At 50.0% G+C, this 19,819-nt stretch overlaps 1 protein-coding gene across 32 annotated transcripts in view; it reads right to left on the reverse strand.

Annotated features, from left to right (window-relative positions):
* The window catches only part of PCBP3 (poly(rC) binding protein 3), a 56,485-nt gene that overhangs the window by 18,152 nt on the left and 18,514 nt on the right, over nucleotides 1–19,819 (reverse strand). For 23 of the 32 annotated variants that reach the window (XR_014590582.1, XR_014590583.1, XM_083865553.1 and 20 more), the window contains 8 exons: nucleotides 9,713–9,784; nucleotides 9,413–9,436; nucleotides 8,614–8,646; nucleotides 7,969–8,085; nucleotides 7,335–7,466; nucleotides 6,659–6,787; nucleotides 4,317–4,391; nucleotides 1,791–1,832 (listed from right to left, as the gene is read on the reverse strand). Coding sequence is in view for 30 of the 32 variants with exons in the window: in XM_083865553.1 (XP_083721679.1) it covers nucleotides 1,791–1,832; nucleotides 4,317–4,391; nucleotides 6,659–6,787; nucleotides 7,335–7,466; nucleotides 7,969–8,085; nucleotides 8,614–8,646; nucleotides 9,413–9,436; nucleotides 9,713–9,784 (624 nt within the window). In the remaining 2 variants the exon portion in view is untranslated. Of the gene's footprint in view, nucleotides 1–1,790; nucleotides 1,833–4,316; nucleotides 4,392–6,658; nucleotides 6,788–7,334; nucleotides 7,467–7,968; nucleotides 8,086–8,613; nucleotides 8,647–9,412; nucleotides 9,437–9,712; nucleotides 9,858–19,819 lie in introns of all 32 variants that reach the window. The other 9 variants (XM_083865563.1, XM_083865564.1, XM_083865565.1 and 6 more) reach the window with 2 other exon arrangements.

Below are 19,819 nucleotides of genomic sequence, written 5' to 3' on the forward strand. Positions count from 1 at the left end.
CCAAAGCTTCCTCTATCCTGGGGCATTTCTCTACGGGACAAAATCAAGGGAGGAGCACATATTGGGCATTCAAAATTCTGCCCACTTTGCAAAAGGCAGCCACTAAGCACAGACACCTAAAACGTGTTTAAAATGCCCCAAAAGCACATTCTAGACTGGATTCTGCACCGAACATTGTTTAAAATGACCAATCATTGAAAGAACACCCTGAGAGTAAGAATGAGAGTAAGTAAGTAGCCCCTGTACCAACAGCTTTATTCAGGAAATTTGCTGGGAGTGGGGCAGAGTGCAGCCAGCAAATGTATTTTAATCCTGACAATTAGAGGAATATAGGAACAAGAAAAACAGTAAGCTCTTGGCATCACTTGCAAAGAAAAACTGGGATAAAGACTGCATTGATCTACCCTAAATACATAGGTTATTATGTTATATTTTGCTTATGGAGCAAAAGTAAAGAGTATTTAATTACGAATATTTCTTATCAACCATCACAGCAGGCTGTTCAGAGTATACATATACTGGTGTCACATGGAAAGCTAAAGCCTGGATTCCTCTAATTCCAGTGAAACCACTTCTCCTAGGATGAAAATCCAGCCTACGGCTCCCAAATGTTCCCATATGGGGAAGGCATTTGTGGTATCAAACAGCCTTGCCACCTTCTCAGCCATGGAAAAAGTAATTCTATGGTTTAGTACTCAATGCACTCACTGGAAAGGGGAATGCTGAGCTGCATCAACTCCTTCCCACGGGTGGGATGTCTGGAGAAGGTTTTCCACCCATTGCCACAGCCTCAGCCCCACTGCAGACCCCTGCCTTGCAGCAGGAGGGGCCCTCTGCAATGGGACTCGGGGGGTATTTTATCCCCTTGGAAATACATTTAGAAAGTCTCTGCTTTTTCCAAGAGCCATGGCCACCTCAGAAGCTGAGCTTCACTGCTTTTCTCAAAGAAATCCTTCAAACAGACTGATTTTTTATTTTTCCTTGGTAATTTCATATGCACACATTCTAGCTGTTGATCCCTACATGTCCCCCCACAAAAGTGCTCCCTGACCCCCCACAGGCATGGGAGCCCAAGGGATCCCAGCATCAACAAACCTTAGTCAGAGCAGCTCCTGTCTCTGCACCAAAGAGCCCAAGGTGAAGTGGGGGCTGTCCCCACACCGCCCTGTCATGGGTGACAGCCACCCACAGCAATTAGACAGCCACCAAACCCAGGGTGACCACGTTGGTCTGGGAGCCCTCAACAAGGTGAGATCCAGAAGCACACACCTTCCCCATCCCTCTAGAAGACATGTTGGGGGGTGTCTGTCCAATTTCCAAGTCACCCAAAGGAGCACCGCCTCGGAAAGGCACATCCCTGCCCATGCTTCAAGCACAAAAGCCCCAGAGCTCCGACTTCTTCCCATCCCACCAAGGCACTCAGCAGCTAAATATGCCCTTGGCTAACCAACATTTTAAAGACAAGGGGGAAAATAGAAGGGAAAGTTTGGGGTTTTTTTTTTCTTGTTTTGATCATTTTGAGGCACAAAATGCATAGAGTATGATTTATCTCAGAATGAAGGGATAACACTGAATAATGCAAACAATTTAGCATCAGGCCAAGTCCTCAGAAGTAATAAAGTTTAGTGCTAACAGGTTAAAACGCTACTCGAGGTATTACAGATACTACATACGGCCAGTAACTTTGAAAATACGCTATTAATATTATTGGCTAATATTAATATTATGTGAATTAACAGTAGCATGCAGGTGACAGAAAAGGGTATAAGAAAAATCAGGGTAAAACTCACATCCGGGTGTGGAATAGCATATTGTCCCTGAATTGTATAGGCCTGTAAAGGAAAAACAAAGATGTTACCAGGGCTGGAAGGACAAGGGGAGAGAACTCCATCCCTCTGCTGGGACCCCCTGTGCCATATTAAATTCCCTGGGGCACCACATCCTTGGAGCAGGAGGGAGATGTACCACCTCCCATCCAACCTAGAGCATGCTGAGCTATCTGACTTCAAGGGCTTGGGCTCAGTTTGCCTTTTTCAAAAGGAAAGAAACAGCTCTTTATAGGTGCCAGTATTGCGTGGAGCAGGAATATCAGGCTGCAGCTGGTCTTTGCTGTACAAAAATAACTCATCAGTGGCAGGAGGGTTGGAAGTGGGTGATCTTTAGTGTCCCTTCCAACCCAAACCCTCCTGTGATTCTCTGATACCCAGAACTACCTGTGTAGCAGGTGCGCAGTGACATTGCTGCCCAAGCGTGATCTCAAAAAGCAAGCCAGCTCTGTGAGCCTCTCTGTATTTCCAGGTGCATGAGTCCCAGTGGATGCTTTACATCCACTCAGTATATTCCAGTACTCTGCTGTGACATTGGAAAGGCATTGAGCTGAGGGCTGCCTGCACTGCGATGCCTTTCACCAGCTGTAATTCATAAATCCATGCAAGTATCTGCAGGCAAATGGGTTTATGCATTTTTCCTATCCTTTGTAGCAACTCTTTCTCTTTTTGTTTATAAATAACCCCAAAATAAGCACCAGTGTGGGTGAAGAGCCAGACACTAGAGAGCCCAATATTTAGGACTTAACCAGCTAGCAAAATGTATCTCACTGGTTGACACATTATTCAGATGATTCTGAAAGAAATGGCAAAAGAGATGGAAAACACTTTGAAAAGGGAGAGTAAAGATTGCCAAGAAAAATGAAAGGAAAAACCTTGGAGCCTCCTGCAAATTTGCCGCACTGTTTACAAAGAGCAAAGTGCTTTGTATGAAGGAAAGCCCCAGTTTTGGAGGAGGAAAAGGGAAAATGGCTGTCCCCGTGCCCACCAGCATCCCAGCACAATGGGGACAACAACAGAGGCTGAAAGAGTTATCTATTCTGGTGGTTTTCTTTAGCCATTGGTTTTTGGTTATAAAATTTGAGCCAAATAGGTGATTAAGGGTAGGTGTCTTGGACAGATGCAACTCAACTCTGACGTTGTCCATGGAGGACTGGTCCCTTTGGCAGCTGCCATTGGTAACTACATCCCTCAGCCTGCTGAGGCTCATCCCACCCCAAACACCTGTCACCACTGTCACCAACTATCCTATGCCCATCCGGCCAATGCCACCCCTTGGGCAGAGCCAAAGGGCTCCCAGCCTTAGGAAGAGCTCTCGCTTCAGAGACAGTTGCTCCTTCCCATGATGTTACTTCTGTCCAAGACACCAACCATTCACAGCAGGAGAACTGCCGCCTCCATCTCACTCTCCCTTTTGAAAAGATCAGTTCACCAGGCAGCTGGACTCAAAGCTCTTTTCCAGGATGGCTGCTCAGATGTAGTGACACAGTCCTGCTCCAGTCAATGACTAATTCAGCCTGAAATAGCCTGTGCTCTGGGCTTTGCTCCTGGTCTTAGTTTGTCCTTCTATTATGGTTGGAGAGAAATGGGACAATGAGAATAACTCACGTGGAGCTGCTCTGGGTGGCATAAAGCTGTGGTTTTGTGGTGCTGGCCCTACCTGGCTGCTGGAGCTCTTGGGAAGGTACATCCCCTGCCAGATATGATGCACCACAGCATAGTGGCATCTACAGGCACGCCTTCATTCACCAGGTGAGGCGAGGAGATGAGGTGAAGAAAGGAAAGGTGCAAGTTCACTCAAAACAGCCACATGCTCAGTTGCTTGTTTCTGCTGATTTTTTTGCTTCAGAATAACCTCCAGCTCACCTGTATGATGGTAATCCCACAAAGGAAAAAAACACTCCAAGTGTCGGTGCTGGAAATAGCATATAGTGTCTGCAAGGCTGCAATGTCACCGGGGGTGACACTGTGCACGCTCTGCCACAGGGGGAAGCAGCACCCCAAACCAGCTGAGCACCAGGGAGCGGGACACAGCTCTTCCATGGGGGCTGCCCTGAGCAAAGGAGTAGCTACGATAAACCCTTCCTACCTTGGATCAATTACGGCTACACAAAGGTATTTTTAATTGGGCTGGAGGTGCCAGAGAGTAAGGACAGCCTCTTGTTCAGCAATGCTTTTCTAATTCTTTCCTTCTCAACCACTGACAAATACTGAACTTGGTTCTAGTGAAGGAAATTCCAGTCTTTCCTTTGTGTGACACCTTGACACAGAGTTGACACCCAGACTGGCCCTTCCCTTCTCTTCACTGTCAAGCATCCATCACAGGAGCTAAGCCAAGAGCTTTCAGTCCAGCTGCCGTGGCACACAATGGATGGGATGACACCATGCAAGTCAGAAGGCAAGAAACCTGAGTGCACTAACGGGCAGCGGCTGGTGCTGCAGTAAAAGGCTGAGGTTGGCAGTGGAGGCTGCAAGCGGGTCGGCTCTTACCTGACCACCTGCAAAAATGACAGGGGTGGAGGCGGGCTTTGGGCGGTAGGGAATGGTGGCACCTTTTGGTGGGGACTAGGAAAAGGGATAAGGAGAGGGAGAGAGAACATTAGAACGGCTTTCCTGAAACGGCGGCAAAAAGAGCGTTAGAAAGCACCTAATGGAGCACGGCCCCCGGGGCCACCACAGCAACACGCGCACCAGGCAACTCCACATTTCTGGACAGGAGCACACAGGGGAAAGAGGGGTTCCATGGGCAACAAGGACAACCTGGGGCACGGGAGATCTCCTGCCAAGGCATGGGCCCCCAAACAGCCTCCTGGACCTCTGCTGCCTCCCTCAGCTTCACTCTGCTCTGCAAAAACTACATTGCCTGCTCTAGGCTCCGGGAATCCTCCTCAGAAAGCCCTGAGGAGAGGCTCAAGCAGCAAGATGGGGAGGTACGGCCCATATGAGTGACCTGGCACCATGCTCAAGCTCTTTGGCTGCCCTTATCTTTCTCACTGCCGGAACAGCATCATCTTCAGGCCTTGGTGCAGTCCATCATCGTCCGAGCTGCGACGTGACTGCTGTAAGGCACCTGTGGTCAGCTAAGAGGTGTCCTTGCACATGACAGGGGGCAGGAATTATATGGCCTTTAAGGTCCCTTCCAACCCTCACCATTCTGTGATTGCATGATTCTGTGGTCTTGCTGCACTGTGTCTGGTCCCTTGGGTAGGTCTGAGCAGAGCTGCAGTGATTGAGCCGCTGGTGTGATGTGCAGGAGCTGCTCACCCAGGTTCTCCCTCCTGGTTTTCTCCTAAACAACTTACAAGCCACAGGAGACATGGAGGTTCCTAGGGATCAGGAGAGATTTCTCCTCCTGCTTCTACCCAAAATTAAACAACTCAGTGACTGCTATATAAGGACAGGCAACAGAAATTACACTATCTCATGGAAAGTTCTTTTTTTTTCCTGTACATTCTTTGGATGACTACTTACTTCTAAGCAAGCAGCATTATCTAGATTCTCCTGCTAAGCACCTGTCTGTGGGAAAGCTGATCAAAGCACATCTCCAGCATCCCAAACCTAAGTAGTTCTTTTATTGCATTACAAATCTTGGAGGGGACAAGCCAGGATTATCTGTTTAAGACTGAAAGGTGATATGGAACATCTCTGTGAGCCATTAAAGTCAGGGCACTTTCCAGATTTCAGACTGCAAGAAGACTTGCAAGTTTCTCTCTTTCCCATGGCTAAGCTGTACAGAGGAGCAGCACATCTTGCTTTGTGAGAAGGACTTTTTAACACACCTGGCAAGCATCATGTCAGGCTCATCTCTGCTGCAGTCTGTGACCTGGAGTCATTGGGTGCTTAAAATTCCTCTGGCAGCAGTGCAGTTGCCTGAGCATCACAGACAGCGGGATTGGGTGATGTGGCTCCTGGCTATCACTCCTGAGATGTGCTGCTGCCAAGCTGAAGATGGTTCCATTTGGCTTTGCTTCACCTTCACCAAGCCTTGCCATCCCCATCGGAAGCTTTTCCAGTGGGAAATGTGCTCCTTCCTGCTGTGAAAGGGCTGTGCAGCTAGGCAAAGGGGCATTACATTGTCTGTCCCTGGGATGCACCAGGAGTGGAATGTGTCACCATCTTGTGTCCCAGGGGCTTTCCTCCTGGAGCTTCTCCCATCTGAGGTGACAGGAGTGGATGTGGGGCATGTGGCTGAGGTCATCTCCAGCAACTGGTACAGTAGCATCTCTCCATGGCACAGATCTTCCAGCTCTGCTTGTCAGCATTTATCCCAGAAAATGGCACCTTGGACATATATCCATGTGCCTGCCCTACATCCCTGCCCTACACCAGCCCTCCTCACTACCATTCCCACTGTGCCACACTGGAACACAGCCTTGTGCTCCCAGTTCCAGCTCCCCCAGTGCAGGGGATGTTCTGGCCTCCTCCTCCTCCTGGTTGTGGTCCTTGTGAGGCAGAGACCAGGTGCTTGGAGCAGTGGCTGCAGCCCCCACATCCTTCCCACAGCACCCCGGGTGCCACTGGGACACCAGGCCAGGCTGTCTCAGCTTGCTGGCACCCCTCTCTGCCCTGAAGCCACCCTCTGCTCTGACATTAACCACCTCCTTTGGGGTACTTGACCAGGCAGGCTTCCAGTGTGGGACTCTAGCAACTATGGACAATGGTGGGGAAAAGACACAGGGTGTGTTTCCAGTGGAGGTACCAGGAAATTGAGTGGTCTAACAATGCATGGAGAAAGGGACAAAAGACACACGCTCCACAGCTCCCAGCACTCTGGTGGGGCCAGCTGAAATTTTTTTCTGTATGTACTTTACCCCCTTTATTACAGACTGTACCTCCAGCATGACCACACAGATCTGTTTGACACACTGGATAATTGCGTCGGGTGTCCCCGAGATTGTTACTGCCCGCTCCGTGGAGTTGGGCAGCATGTCCCCCGCCACTTGAACCTGAGCACCTGTGGACTGGAGACAGAAAGAGAGAGGAAGGAGAAATCCCATAGCTGAACGCCTTCACCCAGAGCCAGCTCCAGCTCCGACACCACATGCCTCCCGAGGGCCCAACATGTGGCACCCTGTGGGATGCTGCTCCCACATCAACCAGGCTGCCCCGGGAAGCAAATGTGATGCACAATGTAGCACAGGGATCCCCTTTTCCAAGACAGCTCCTCCTTGGCCACGGATCAGCTCCGAGGAGCTGCGCTGAAGCGCAATAATGAACTGGAATCTGCCTTACTGTCGCTATGATCTTTTTCAGCCTTCCAATATTTGCATTTTTGTAGTAAAGTTTCTCACAGATTTTAGGTAAACAAAGTGATTGTTTATCATTCCTCTCTTGACGGACTTCTAGTTTGACCAGTGGGGTCAGAGAGGTGGCAACCTCATCCTCCAATCCCTGGTCACTGTCCAGAATCTATATAAATCAAGGTAAAAAAAATAAACGCTCTCTTTTTGCCCTGACAACTGACTGCATGTGTGTTCTTCATTTCGTGTCCATCTAGTGACACCTTACCTCCCGGATTTCCTTGATCTTGGAACCCCCCTTGCCGATGAGGGAGCCGCACTGACTCGCTGGCACCACCAGCCGCAGTGTCACTGGAGGTTTGCTGGTAGCAGTGCTGTTGCTCATGGAGTTGGTTATGTCCTTGGGAAGGAAAAGCACAGCATAACCCTTGGTACATGACCAGAGCCACACTCAGTGCCCAGGTGGCACATCCACACATGTTGTGGTCAGGTGACTAAAGTGTTCCCTCTTGAACACTTCCAGGGATGGTGACCACCACTGCCCTGGGCAGCTTGTTCCAAGGCCTGACCAACCTTCCAGTGAAGAAATTTTCCCTAATATCCAACCCAAGCCTGAGGTCACTTCCTCTGCCCCTGTCATTTATTACCTGGGAGAAGAGACCAACCCTTAAATGGCTACACTCTCCTTCCAAGCAGTTGTAGAGAGGGAGAAGGTCCCCCCTGAGCCTCCTTTTCTCCAGGCTGAGTCCCCCTGCTCCCTAAGCTGCTCTGGATCAGACTTGTGCTCCAGACTCACCCTAGTTTGAGATGTGTGAAAGGTTCTGTGCTGAGGCCACGTCCCAGTTAGGCAAATCCAATCAAACACTGCTATCCCCAACCATGGGCTGGCTCACATTTCTCACCTCCTCAAATTTGTAGGCGATCATGGCAAAAGCCTTGAAGATGGCATCAGTGGGGCCAGTGATGGTCACAATCCGCTCAGGGCAGTTCCCCTCTGAGATGTTGATCCTTGCCCCGCTCTGGAAAGAGAAGAGAAGTCCTGGAATAGCCACAGCCAAGCAATCAGGTCGGGTCCTCCCTCAGCCTGACACCTGTGACAGCCTCACAGCATTCCATCTAACCTTCCGAACTCCCACCATTCCTCTGCAGTGATTTCAGACCCCAACCCTCAGAAATGGTTTCCAAGGTTTTACTGCAAAGGAAACCCATGGGACTGAGGCAAGACCAGCTCATGGGGTCATTGCCTGTGAAGAGTTTTGCTCACTGCCCTTACAACTCCCTGGGAGCTGCAGGCACAAAGGCCCTGGACAAACTCAAAGCATCTTATGAGTGACTTAATTTCAATGTTTCATTAAATACTTGATTCTTGAAAATGTGATAGGAGTTTGAGTGTAAAGGGAGAAAACTGGTCCAAAGAGCTCTGGGGACAGCTGGCTTGCTTGTCCTGACCCTGGGAATTGCTGCACATATCACACAGAGCAATGTGCAGCTCTGGCCACTCTGCACTCCCTTTCTCCTACAAACCATCCACAGAGCAGGCTGCTCACCTCCTCACGCATCTTCTTCACGGTCTCTCCCTTCTGAAACAAGAGAGAAAGCCAAGCCATTACTGAAAATTCAAGACTTCTACCTTTAAAACAATCCTAGCCAAAATTCAGCTCCCTAATGCAAGGCAATGTGTAGCCAAAAACATGGGAGCTGTGCTTCCTGACTTGCATCCCCATGTGATGGTCGGCTGAAGAGCTGAGCATGTAAATCATCATAAATATATATACAAATTCACAACTGTGAGTCTTCCCAGAGTTGGACATGCTGATGGAAAAAGAGGGCACAAACCTACAGGGACAACATGTTTGTGCTGCAAATCTTTGCCACCACAAACCTTTCTTTTATAACCACCCAAGAAAACCTCCGCTCTTGTATAGCCAGGACTTTCCAAACCACTGTGGAAACACCAGAGCAACTCAGGAAGCTTTTTTGCATAAGGTAAATTGAGTCCTCTGGCCTCAGAGACAGGAGCTATAGAATTACTTAAAATATAATTTAAATGTATCTGTATAACATTTTTAGTATCTCTTAATGAAGTTATTTGATGAAAACGCAAGAGCAACATGACCATAAACTCCCAGCCATCACCCAGTGAAGCAACTGGGAACAGTCTGGTGGTTTGTGGGTTTTTTAGGGGAATGGTCTCTGACCCCTCTGTGGGTATCTCCTAATTTCTGGCTCACAATTGCAGCAACTAGCCCACACTTTTCAGGACATCACAGGGAAGAGGTGAGTACGGCAACTACCACACCACAGGTGCAGGAACAGCAACAAAGGTACATTAAAAGGCATCCTTACCTTCCCAATGATGCTTCCAACTTCCTACATGGAGATAAAGTCAAACCAGAGGAACTGACATTAGAAAACGTGATGAGAATCCAGCCCAACCCCATAATGAAGTAAAGACCTGGTGGACACTGTCCCCAGGAGAGGGACAGGGCTGAGGGGCAGGAATGAGAGGAAGCAGGAGCACCATGCTACCCTCCCCACTGGCAGGACAGATATTCCCAGGGCTGGGACAGCTGGACAGAACTGTGTGTGGGGCTGGGCAGGTGGAAGAGGCAGTTGTGAGGACACCCCTGCTGTGGGAGCCCTTACCTTGCCGTGCATCAGCAGCCGGATGGTGAGGGTGACATTGAGGCCGCCTTCGGAGACCTTGGACTCCATTTCCTATCAGGGGATGGGAGACGTACGTTAGCTTGGCAGAGCAGCCCTGGCACAGGCAGCACCTTGGCTGGATCACCTGGGGACACAGTGGGAAAGGTTTGCTTTCAGAACAGGTTCCTCAGAGTGGGACAGACCCCACAGAGCAGCCAAAAAACAACTCTGGACCAGGGCATCAGATGAGCAGCCTGGCCAAGGGCCAGTGGCTGCAGTGGGGCTTTAAAAGACCAACAGCACCTATCTAGCCAACCAAAGTTCATAATTTCCAGCATAAAGAAAATCATAAGGCACTTTTTCAGTGACCAAGAATTGTCTATCTGACCCCAGGAGCACCGAATGGGAAGGAACAGAACTGGCATCCTGGTTGCCACACATCCTGACCTGAGAGCTCCCCAGCTGGGCAGACTGTGGACCATGCCACCTCCAGCCATTCATGTCACACATATCTAACAAAACCATGCTGTTTGCCTTTTCCATTCTCTTTTTCCTTCTCTGCCCTCTCAAGGGGCCACTGATGTTTTGAAGGCACGGGGGTAAAGAAATAAAATCCACAGATTGGCAACAAGTCCTTCATTTTTCATTCCTGATGCCTCTTTAGGAGCATCTCTGCATGAGGACATGGCATATGAAATGTCCCTGCAGCCTACTGCATGGGGAGAGGAGTCCTGTCCTAGAAGGAGGTGCCAGCATCCTTCTACGTGCAACGCTGAGATACACAGAGCAATTCTCCCTCATCTTATTTAATCCCTCAGTATGTATCAGACAGGAGGTTTTTCATCCTGCACACAAGCATCTGCCCCTTTGCTCAGAAAGGGACTTACGTGAGCAAAAAAAAAATGGGAGATAAACAAGTACTCAAATACTGCTTTAATGCAAGTCAGGATGAATAAACAGCAGCAACACACAGACCATGGCTGGGAGATGTGTTTGATGCAAAACTTCTTCCCAGAAGTTATTATGAAACCCAAAATGGATAAACCCATGTGGTTTTCAGGGAGAATAGAATTCCATAAAGCTAAAGGACACTGGCTCACTGGGAATGAGGCTGCTTATGACCTATGTGCAAATGCAGGGCTTGAGGCTGCTGCATGTTACAAATAAAAAAAAAGGATGGAATCATCACAAGAAGGATAAGAAATGAAATGTGCTGAACACTAAAACAGATTCACTGGCACAGGTTGCCCAGAGAGGTTGTGGACTCCTGATCCCTGACAGTGTCCCAAGGCCAAGTTGGACTGGGCTTGGAGCAACCTGGGATAGTGGAAGGTGTCCCTGCTCATGGCAGGGGGTGAAATGAGATGAGCTTTAGGGTCCCTTCCAATCCAAACCATGCTGCTATTCTCTGGTTTTATGACAAGCCAAAAGGTGCTTTTAATGGTGAGGCGAAGGAGAATATTTCCAAGGAAAAAGGTGATGACACTCGAGACTAAAGCAATGGGAATGGGCTGAGAGACTGTAACAGAACAAGGTAAGATAAGGAATTTTCAAGATTGAGCCCACTGTAAGGTGAACTATAAAGGAAAAGAGTAACTGGCTGTGTTGGTTAACCCCAGGCTGACTCCTGTGCGTGGGAGGCAGTGCCAGAAAGGGTCAGTAAACTGATAGCTGGAGGCCAGCATTTCCAGTGCTCACAATGTGCCAGGAGACAAACTCCTGCACCGGAGGCATCACAGAATCATGGAATAGTTTGGGTTGGAAGGGAACTTAAGATATACCATTCCACCCCCCTGCAATGGGCAGGGACACCTTCCATTATCTGAGGTGGCTCCAAGCCCCAGTGTCCAACCTGGCCTTGGATACTGCCAGGGATCCAGGGGCAGCCACAGCTTCTCGGGGCACCCTGTGCCAGGGCCTGCCCACCCTCACAGGGAAGAATTTCTTCCTAAAATCTCATCTAATCCTCTCCTCTTTCAGTCTAAACCTATTCCTCCTGGTCCTGTGGCAGGGAGGGTATTTGCCATCCCGAGCTCCACATCCCTCACAGGAGGAACCCTGCATCAGGCTGTTATGTAAATGCTTCCAATTGATTGAAAAAGTGGGTCATGTGTTAGCCAAATGCTCCTGGCTTTAAGACTTATCAGCATTATTAAATTAAACATGCTTCATGCTCCAGTGAGCGGGAAAGCTACATTGGCCTTTTCTTAATCATACTAGTGAAAGATAAGTGTTTTATAGGGGGCTCATGAGCTCAGTGGAAGGCAGGGCAACAATAGAGATGAAGCAATTACCCTGGGCACGGGCCTCCCCCAACAGCCCTCATTCTTCCTGGACAAAGGGCTGGGAAAAATTATCCCCCAAAACACCATTTTGAGCATTTCAGAGCATTTCCTGCCTGGAGAGAGCCATCTCGGCCTCCTCTTCTTTGCCATCATGCTGTGCCTTGTTCACCACACTTTGATATGGCTCCTTTGTCCACCCACTTGAAAGCCCTGAGGACACCATTACATCCAGCCCAATGGACAGAGTAGATACAGAGCCCAGCTCCAGCCCAGTGCGAAGCAGGTGCTGCCCCACAGAGGTCAAAGACATGGAATTAGGAGACACAAGTGTCAAGCTTGGCCCCAAAAGGGAATTTGCACAGCGAGCCAAGAAAGGCTCTGCCAAGCATCACACCTGGGCAACCACAGGTAGAGGACTGGAGGACTGGAGCATCCTTCTTCCATGCATGGAGAGCAGCCAAAAGTTTTTGCACCACAGCAACGGGAGATCTGCCCCAAAGCTGGACAATGCCCTTCCAAAGGATGATCTCATTCCACAATAAATAGTCCTGTTAATTGCAGCTGCCTTTGCAAAAGTGCCTGGAGTAATCATTGTCAGTTTTCAGAGCAATCTGGTTCTTTCTTGGTTCAAACATATTAAATTCTGGGAAATTTCCTTGACCTATCAGGAATCTCCTATGTCTGAAAAAGCAACTCGGGAATCAGTGACCAAGGAATAGGAAGGCAAATGAAAGCCCAGAACAGCAGGAAGACCCCTGTTCCTCACATGCAAACGTACACACTCCAATTTTTCTCTTTTCCCGTTTTTTAGAGGTTGGAGCAATTGCCTCAGCTGGCGCTCTTGTGTTCATGCTTTCTGATACCTCACAAATCCCAACACATCCCTAAAATTTGAGTAGTTCCTTTTCAATTAGGGGAAATCTGAACACTGTGTATTGAATTACTTTAATAACACGATCATGTCCTATACAGGAGGAGGTGCATGAAGCGGAACAGGAGGGAAATGGAGCTCTGGGCTGGATGTTGGTCTCCAGCCTAGCTTCCATACAGGAGCTGGAAAAGCAGATGTTGGGATCCAGTGAATCATGCCTCTGATATCCTATCAGGGATACTAACCCTTGTGCCAGGGGGCTCAGCTGAGCTTGAGCAAAGCCCAAATCCCTGCAGGGGCTGGGCGACATTGCTGGCTCTGTGCTTGCTGAAGCCACCCTTTGTCCTTCTCTTCCTCCTGCCATGCATTCCTAGGGTTCGCTGCGTGCATGAGCCCCATGTGAGCAAGCCTTTGCTTCCTGGAGTTATTTTTGGTATGGCAATGTTTTGTTCAAGATGTCCAAAAACAAACAGAGAGGACAATTCTGTGTAAAGATGCCCCAGTGGCATAACTCATCCCCTCCCTGAAAGGTGTAGGAGGAAAGTTCACAGACACCACCAAGCAAATGCAAAGGAGAAAGTCTCCATCACTCCCCCATCCACCACAGGGCCTCCAGAAAATCCCACTTTCTTGCGGGCTTATCACAGAATCACAAAATGGTTTGAGTTAATGCGTCCTTAATGCTCATCTCATTCCACCCCCTGCCATGGGCAAGGGCACCTTCCACTCCCCCTGGTTGCTCCAAGCCCTGTCCAACCTCACCTTGGACACTTCCGGGGCAGCCACAACTTCTACTGGTCAGTGCAAGCTGATAAAATCTAACACCTAAGAGTGCTGCTGACTGAGAGCCCTTGATGACCTGTGCAGGTGAAATGCAAGGTGGGCAGGGACCTGATCTGTGCAATCCCTGCTGTGGCACCTTCCCGAAGGATCACCCCTAAAACCCTACCCTGAAGCATCTCAGTTTCTCAGTGGTAATGCCACCCTGGAAAACATCCACCACACTTCCCAGGCCCTCTGGTGTTCCAGGAGTCCCACCAGCACAGATGTTAAAGGCAGCCACAAACCCTCGTCATCCTCCAGCACACTGCAACATCCCACAGCCACAATTTCCCACAGGGGTGGCAGAATTTAGTGTTGGGAATTAACATCTGGGACAGAACATCCACCACTCATGACAGCATTTTCCCCTGTGACCTCTCCATATCATCTTCAAAAACACAGAGCAGGGTTTTCTGACTCTTGGAAAATGATGTATGTGTTAAAAGCAGAGAAAAGCCAGAGAGGCCAGGAAGGAGGATGCTTTTCTGACATTTTAGGCTTTCTAGCCCATCTTTCTCAAGGAGGACTGCCTAGCCACTTGTGTAAGCAGGAGCTTTCTCCTCACTCATCTCCCGCTGACTTGATCGTGCCATTAAAAGACCTAATCTGGCAATTTCCAGCGTGGTGTTTTACTGGCTGGGAAGCTTGGCAATGCAGCCAGCTCAGGATTATGACAACAACACAATCTGGTCAGGTCAAGATGGAGGTGGAAGGAGGAAAAACCAGTCAGAAACCCAAAGCCAAGCATTCTGTTAGACCACATGGAAATGCATCAGCCACCATCGAGCTTTGCCTCTCGGGAGAGGAAGCTGTGGGAGGGCAGTAGCACTATCTACATGAGTGACACCAAAATGCCAGTTGGGAACAAAGCTGCAATTCCAGCTGCTGCCATTTTCCACAGCTGTAGTCATTTTGGCTGACCTTTCCTCCTCTCTACTCTTCAGCTTCAGTGGAAATATTTTATGTATCTCTAACCGAAAAAAGTACCCTGTGCCGTCCTAGTTCGCCAGCCAGCAGGATGTTCCTGCCTTTCCCCTGCCTGTGATCATTCCAAGCAGCACAAGAGAAAATGTCCTGCTCTGGCCCTCACAGCAGGCATCTCTGGAGGCTTCTTTCTCAGTCACCTGTTCCCATTTCCCTGCTCCCCTCCAGCTGAGATCACAGCCTCACAGAATCATTTAGGTTGGAAAAGACCTCTATGATCACTAAATCCAACTGTTTCCCCAGCACTGTCAAAGTCAACCACTTAACCCTGTTCCCAAGCGCCACATCCACATGCCTTATTAACACTTTCAGGGATAGGGACTCCACCACTGCTCTGGACAGCCTGTGCCAGTGCCTGACCACCCGTTCCATGAAGAATTTTTTTCCTAATATCCAAACTAAACCTCGTGTGGCACATCCCAAGGCCATTTCCTCTTGTTCTGAATGTCTGCGCTGATATGATGACACAGAACTCCAGCACAGTCACACTGCAGTGGGCTCAGCCACATCCCAGCCAAACACCTGCCCTATCCTCCAGGAAATTCCCAGCTGATTTCCTGGTTTTCTCCTTTATCTGGTGAATCCCACTTATGGGCTCAGGCATTAGTCTCCACCAAAGCAAGCTCAGTCCAGGGAGAACAACTTGTTTTGTTGTGGTGGCAGTGCCATTATCGCAATCTTGTGTGAAGATCAGAGGATAAAACTGCCACTTTTCTCTGCCAACCTCCCCAAGATGATGGTCTGGAATATAATTTTGCCCCCTGCAACAGGACACCAGGATGAGAGTACCTGTCTCTGTGCTGTGATATATTTGTGGGAGACAAAACCTTGAGATTTGTCTTAATTCAGGTACCTGAGAGATGTATCTGCAGAGATCTACAGCATGCAGAATTCCCATTCACCCGCATGAGCTGCTGCAATGTTGTAAGCAGAGGTCAGACACAGATGAGTGAGGGAAATGTAATGTAGTAGCAGCAGGATATTAGATGTCATTAGGAAAGCCAGAAAACCTTGTTTGGGCTGGATTCAGGGCTTTTTGATTGTGGGACCCTGAGCAAAACCAGTGTCTTGAACCTGTTTAACCACCACCTCAACAAAGTTATTAGAATTATTAAGAGTTATTAGAAGAATAATGGGTCCTCATTTGATTTGTTTAAGTAAAGCTGATTTTGGAAGGTTGGGGTGAGCAGGGAGGGGATGGGAACATCATGCTATAATTCAGCCACTTCCAAACCACTCTGTTAGTTACTTCTGGAACAATGTGCAAATGAAAACAGTATTTTCAGTGAATGTCACACTGCGTAAGTGCATCAGAAACTTCCCCCTGTGAGGTGATGAAAGCCAATGCTCTTTGCAGCTGGGTCCACCACTACTCAGTGACCAGAAGCACTGTCAGATGTCTGTGAGCCTTTAGCAAGATCCTGAGTGCCAAGAAAATAACATTTCTTGGGATAAGGAACATCAACTCTTTCTCCTTTGGTCTGCCAGCAGATTAAAGGATAGATAAAAAGAATCCATTACAGTTTTTTCTTGAAATACCGGCTGTTCCTCCATGCCCAAGCCATTATTTTCGAGAGGCTGGGAACATCCATTGGAGCTGCTGATGGTCCAGCGAGGAGCAAGCATTGGCTGGGTGTTGGCTGATGCCAGGTGCCCCAGTGGGCTGAGGGAGCCAGAGCCAGCAGCACTGCGCTGCCCTCCCCCTCCCCCCCAGCCTGGACCCTCCCACAGGGCTCGGCACTGCAGAGTGGGACGGGTTCTGCTGCAGAAGCCGAGCCGGGGAAAGAATCCCAAACCTCCAACGTCATCGCCTGGTCCTGCAGAGACCAGGAAAGTGACTGCTTCAGTGCCATACTTCGCATCTGCATCCCTGACCGCACCAGTAGGACTCGGGAAGAACCACAAACAGAGCCGCAGAGGGCGGCCGGACTGAGCCCGCCGGAGAGCGGAGTAACTGTGGGGTGTGCAGGGAGCTGGGTGGGTGAAACCACTGGAAAATGGCTGGGAAATGCTCTAAAACCGCCCAAAATATTTATCAAGACATTCTTGTTAAAATGCCAGGTACCAATCCAGGTGGAAGAAGCTCTTGGTGAGCAGAGCAAGAAGCCAAAATGAGCTTGGCAATGTGAAGAAAATAAGATGAAATTTTGCAAGGAAAAGTACTGAACTGAATTGTGTGGAACAGAAGAAATGCTGCCCACCTGAAAGTGGCTGTGAGTGACAAGCTGACTTACAGGATCAGCAGAAGCAAAACTGGGAAGGGTGAAGTGGCTCTTCAAAGCAGATCCAGGCAGCAGAGAGCAACCCCAAACCCCTGGCACCAGCAAACACAGGGGCTGTGCAAACACGGGCAGGAACCAAGTCTCTGCCGCACAAGGGGACAGAGGTGTGGGAAGGCCTTGAGTGAGGGGCTTAAGCTACACTGAAGAAGATCCAGGGAAAGAGTTTCTCCACACCAACCTGCCAGTTATCCTTCTTTAAATCTTCCAAATATTCAGGTATTGGCAAATAAAGCTCATCTCTGTTAAACAACCACACTTACCACCTTGGCACCAAGCCAAATACACCAAATTCAGAGGTTTTTTTCCCTCCCAGCCAAAGGCCAAGGAATGGAAGCCAGGAGGTGCCACCTTGCAGCAGGAGATACCCCAGGGATGCTCTGCCAGGATTGTGCATCAACCCCAAAGGATCCATATCTTGCCCCAAAGAAGCCAGCGCAGTTGGAAACACACCTCAAAGCATGAGACAGTCGAATATCAGCCCCCTAAGTGCCAGATTTGAGATGTCATTTTTCAGGGGAACCCAAAGGACTCCCCACAAAGGATGCTGATGGCCACAGACCCATGCTGGATGCTTGTAAAGGAGAGGCCACGGGGAGGTGTGTGGACCTCCAGAGACAAGCAGCTTGTTCTCCAGCATTCTGGAAATGAGAGGCACAGCACTGCAAAAGGCTCCAGGCACATTCCCAACATCCTTGCAGCTGGGGGGATAGCTGAGAGGAGAATCCCTCTATGGACCTGGGAAAGCAGAAAGCACCCACCTTCCAGGGCATCCTCCAAAAGAGATGAGGATGCAACCAGGATGAGGATGCAACTGACTCTCTACAGTGCTCAGCAGCAGCCATCCCATGATCCCCCTCACTCCCTTCCTCCTCCAGAGCCTGCCAGCTGTGCTGGCTTTAATCCCACAGGCAGCATCATCCCAATAATTTCCTCTATTTTCAATCTACTTCCCTCCATTTTCAATCCACTGATCAGGGGGCAGCCCACAAATCCCTTCATCCCGAGAGCAAAGCAATCTACTGCTTCATCTCATCCCATCTCCATTTCTCTAATCCCTGGAAACAGGGATGAGGTTTGGAGCACATGAGCTGCCATGGAGGGGCCTGTCCAGGCACTGCTGGACAGAAACATGAGGGGCTGGGGCTATTCTCATGAATGCCACCCAACTTCTCAAAGTACCTGGGGCAGGTTCTAGGCCCTCCTGATCCAGGCATGGGGGAACAGGTCTTCCCACTCCCCTCAGCTTTCATGCTAGGGACATAAGGGACAGATGAGGTGCAGAACAGAAAACACATGGGGATCAAACAAAGGTGTTGGGAAGGAGTCACAACTACTCTGGTCCCATCAGTCCTGGTTGGATCCAGTGCTCTTTGCTCACAATCCCAAACCCATGATTTTCACCCTGGCCATAGATGCTCTTTGGGAATGGGAGACACGGGAAGGGAGACTCTTGCCTCTGCCTGCCCTGGAGAAGCGACCCAGCACACCAAGGGGATCGGTCAGGATGCAGACTGACCCCATCCCTCCTTTGCCAAGCCCCCACTGGTGTGGGGCTGGAGGTGTGGGATGGGGGGATCTCACACTGAGGGCCACCACAGGGCTGTGTCCCCAGCCGAAAGAACAGGCTGCAGGGTGGTGTGTGACAGGGCTGTGTGGTGGCTGTGCCGGGCCGCCCTGTCCCCATCCCTGGCTCTCCCTGCTCCAGCTGGCGGGGAGGAGGACAGGGCCTTCGGCATCTGGGGGTGGATCGCCAGCACACTGAGCTCAGACCCTGACAGCAGGCTCCAAAACTGTCACTCCTGATCTGTTTTCACTTCAGCTAAACCTCAGCCCTGATTACAATCAAGGAGAGCTGCCTCTCCTCTCCCCTTCTCCCTGTGGTAGGTCCTCTGTAACCTTCAGGTCTCAATGCTGAGCCAAACCCCAGCCAGAGAATGCATGAACTGGCTCCACTGGGAACTGAGGCTGCCAGAGACAGGGCCATGACTGCCCTTCTCCCCAGACCTGGCTCTGGCAGTGAGGGCACAGCCACCACAGTGATTGCATCCCTGTGGGTCTCTGTCGAAATCCGTGGGGGATGCGCCATCAATATTACTGATACCACAGCCTGCCTCTGCCGTGGGCGGTAATCAGCTCCAAACCTGCATCCACGGAGTGGAGGGAGTTTGGAGGCAGCAGGGTGCACCCACTGCCTGCTGCCAGCTCACTTAGCAACCCCCACATTAAATAATTATACCAGATCCATGTGTGTGTGTGCGATCACAGCACCGGGATGGATGTGTTTAACGGGAAGCTGGGAAAAAGCTCAGTGGATGGAGACAGCCCTCACTGACTGGGGAAGCCTTCAAATTCCCTTTCCAGCTCAGCTGGCCATAAAGCAGCCACAGAGAACCAGCAGACTCACATCACGGGGCTGTCACTCACCCTTGTGCTGCAGGACTGGGGGGCTTGAAGGCACATATGCCACCCTGTGGGTTTAGGGACCATCTCCTGCTCTCCAAAGGCACACAGAGCCAGGAGCCAGGGCTCCCAGTGCTCTGTCACCACTGGGATAGAGCTCATCCCAGTGTTCCAGGTGTGTCCCCCACCCCCGCGACCAGAAGCCACGCCACCAGCAGGTGCCCTCTCTGCCTGCTCCGCAGCAAACACCCATTTTCCAAGAGGGGGCCTGGAAAAAATAATTGATCCCCTGGGAAAAGCAATCCTGCGATCCCCCAAGCAGCACGTCTGGCTGCTACCCAGGGGAGTATCCCTCAAGTTAGGGAGTGAGCAGCTCCCTGTGCCACCTGGTCCACCCCAAAAGGGAGCTGGCCACCACAGAGGAATTTGCTCCATTCCCCAGCAATCCCGAGAGCACTCCTCT

The sequence above is a fragment of the Zosterops lateralis genome (assembly GCF_965231275.1).
Source record: "Zosterops lateralis genome assembly, chromosome: 7".
Classification (NCBI taxonomy): Eukaryota; Metazoa; Chordata; class Aves; order Passeriformes; family Zosteropidae; genus Zosterops; species Zosterops lateralis.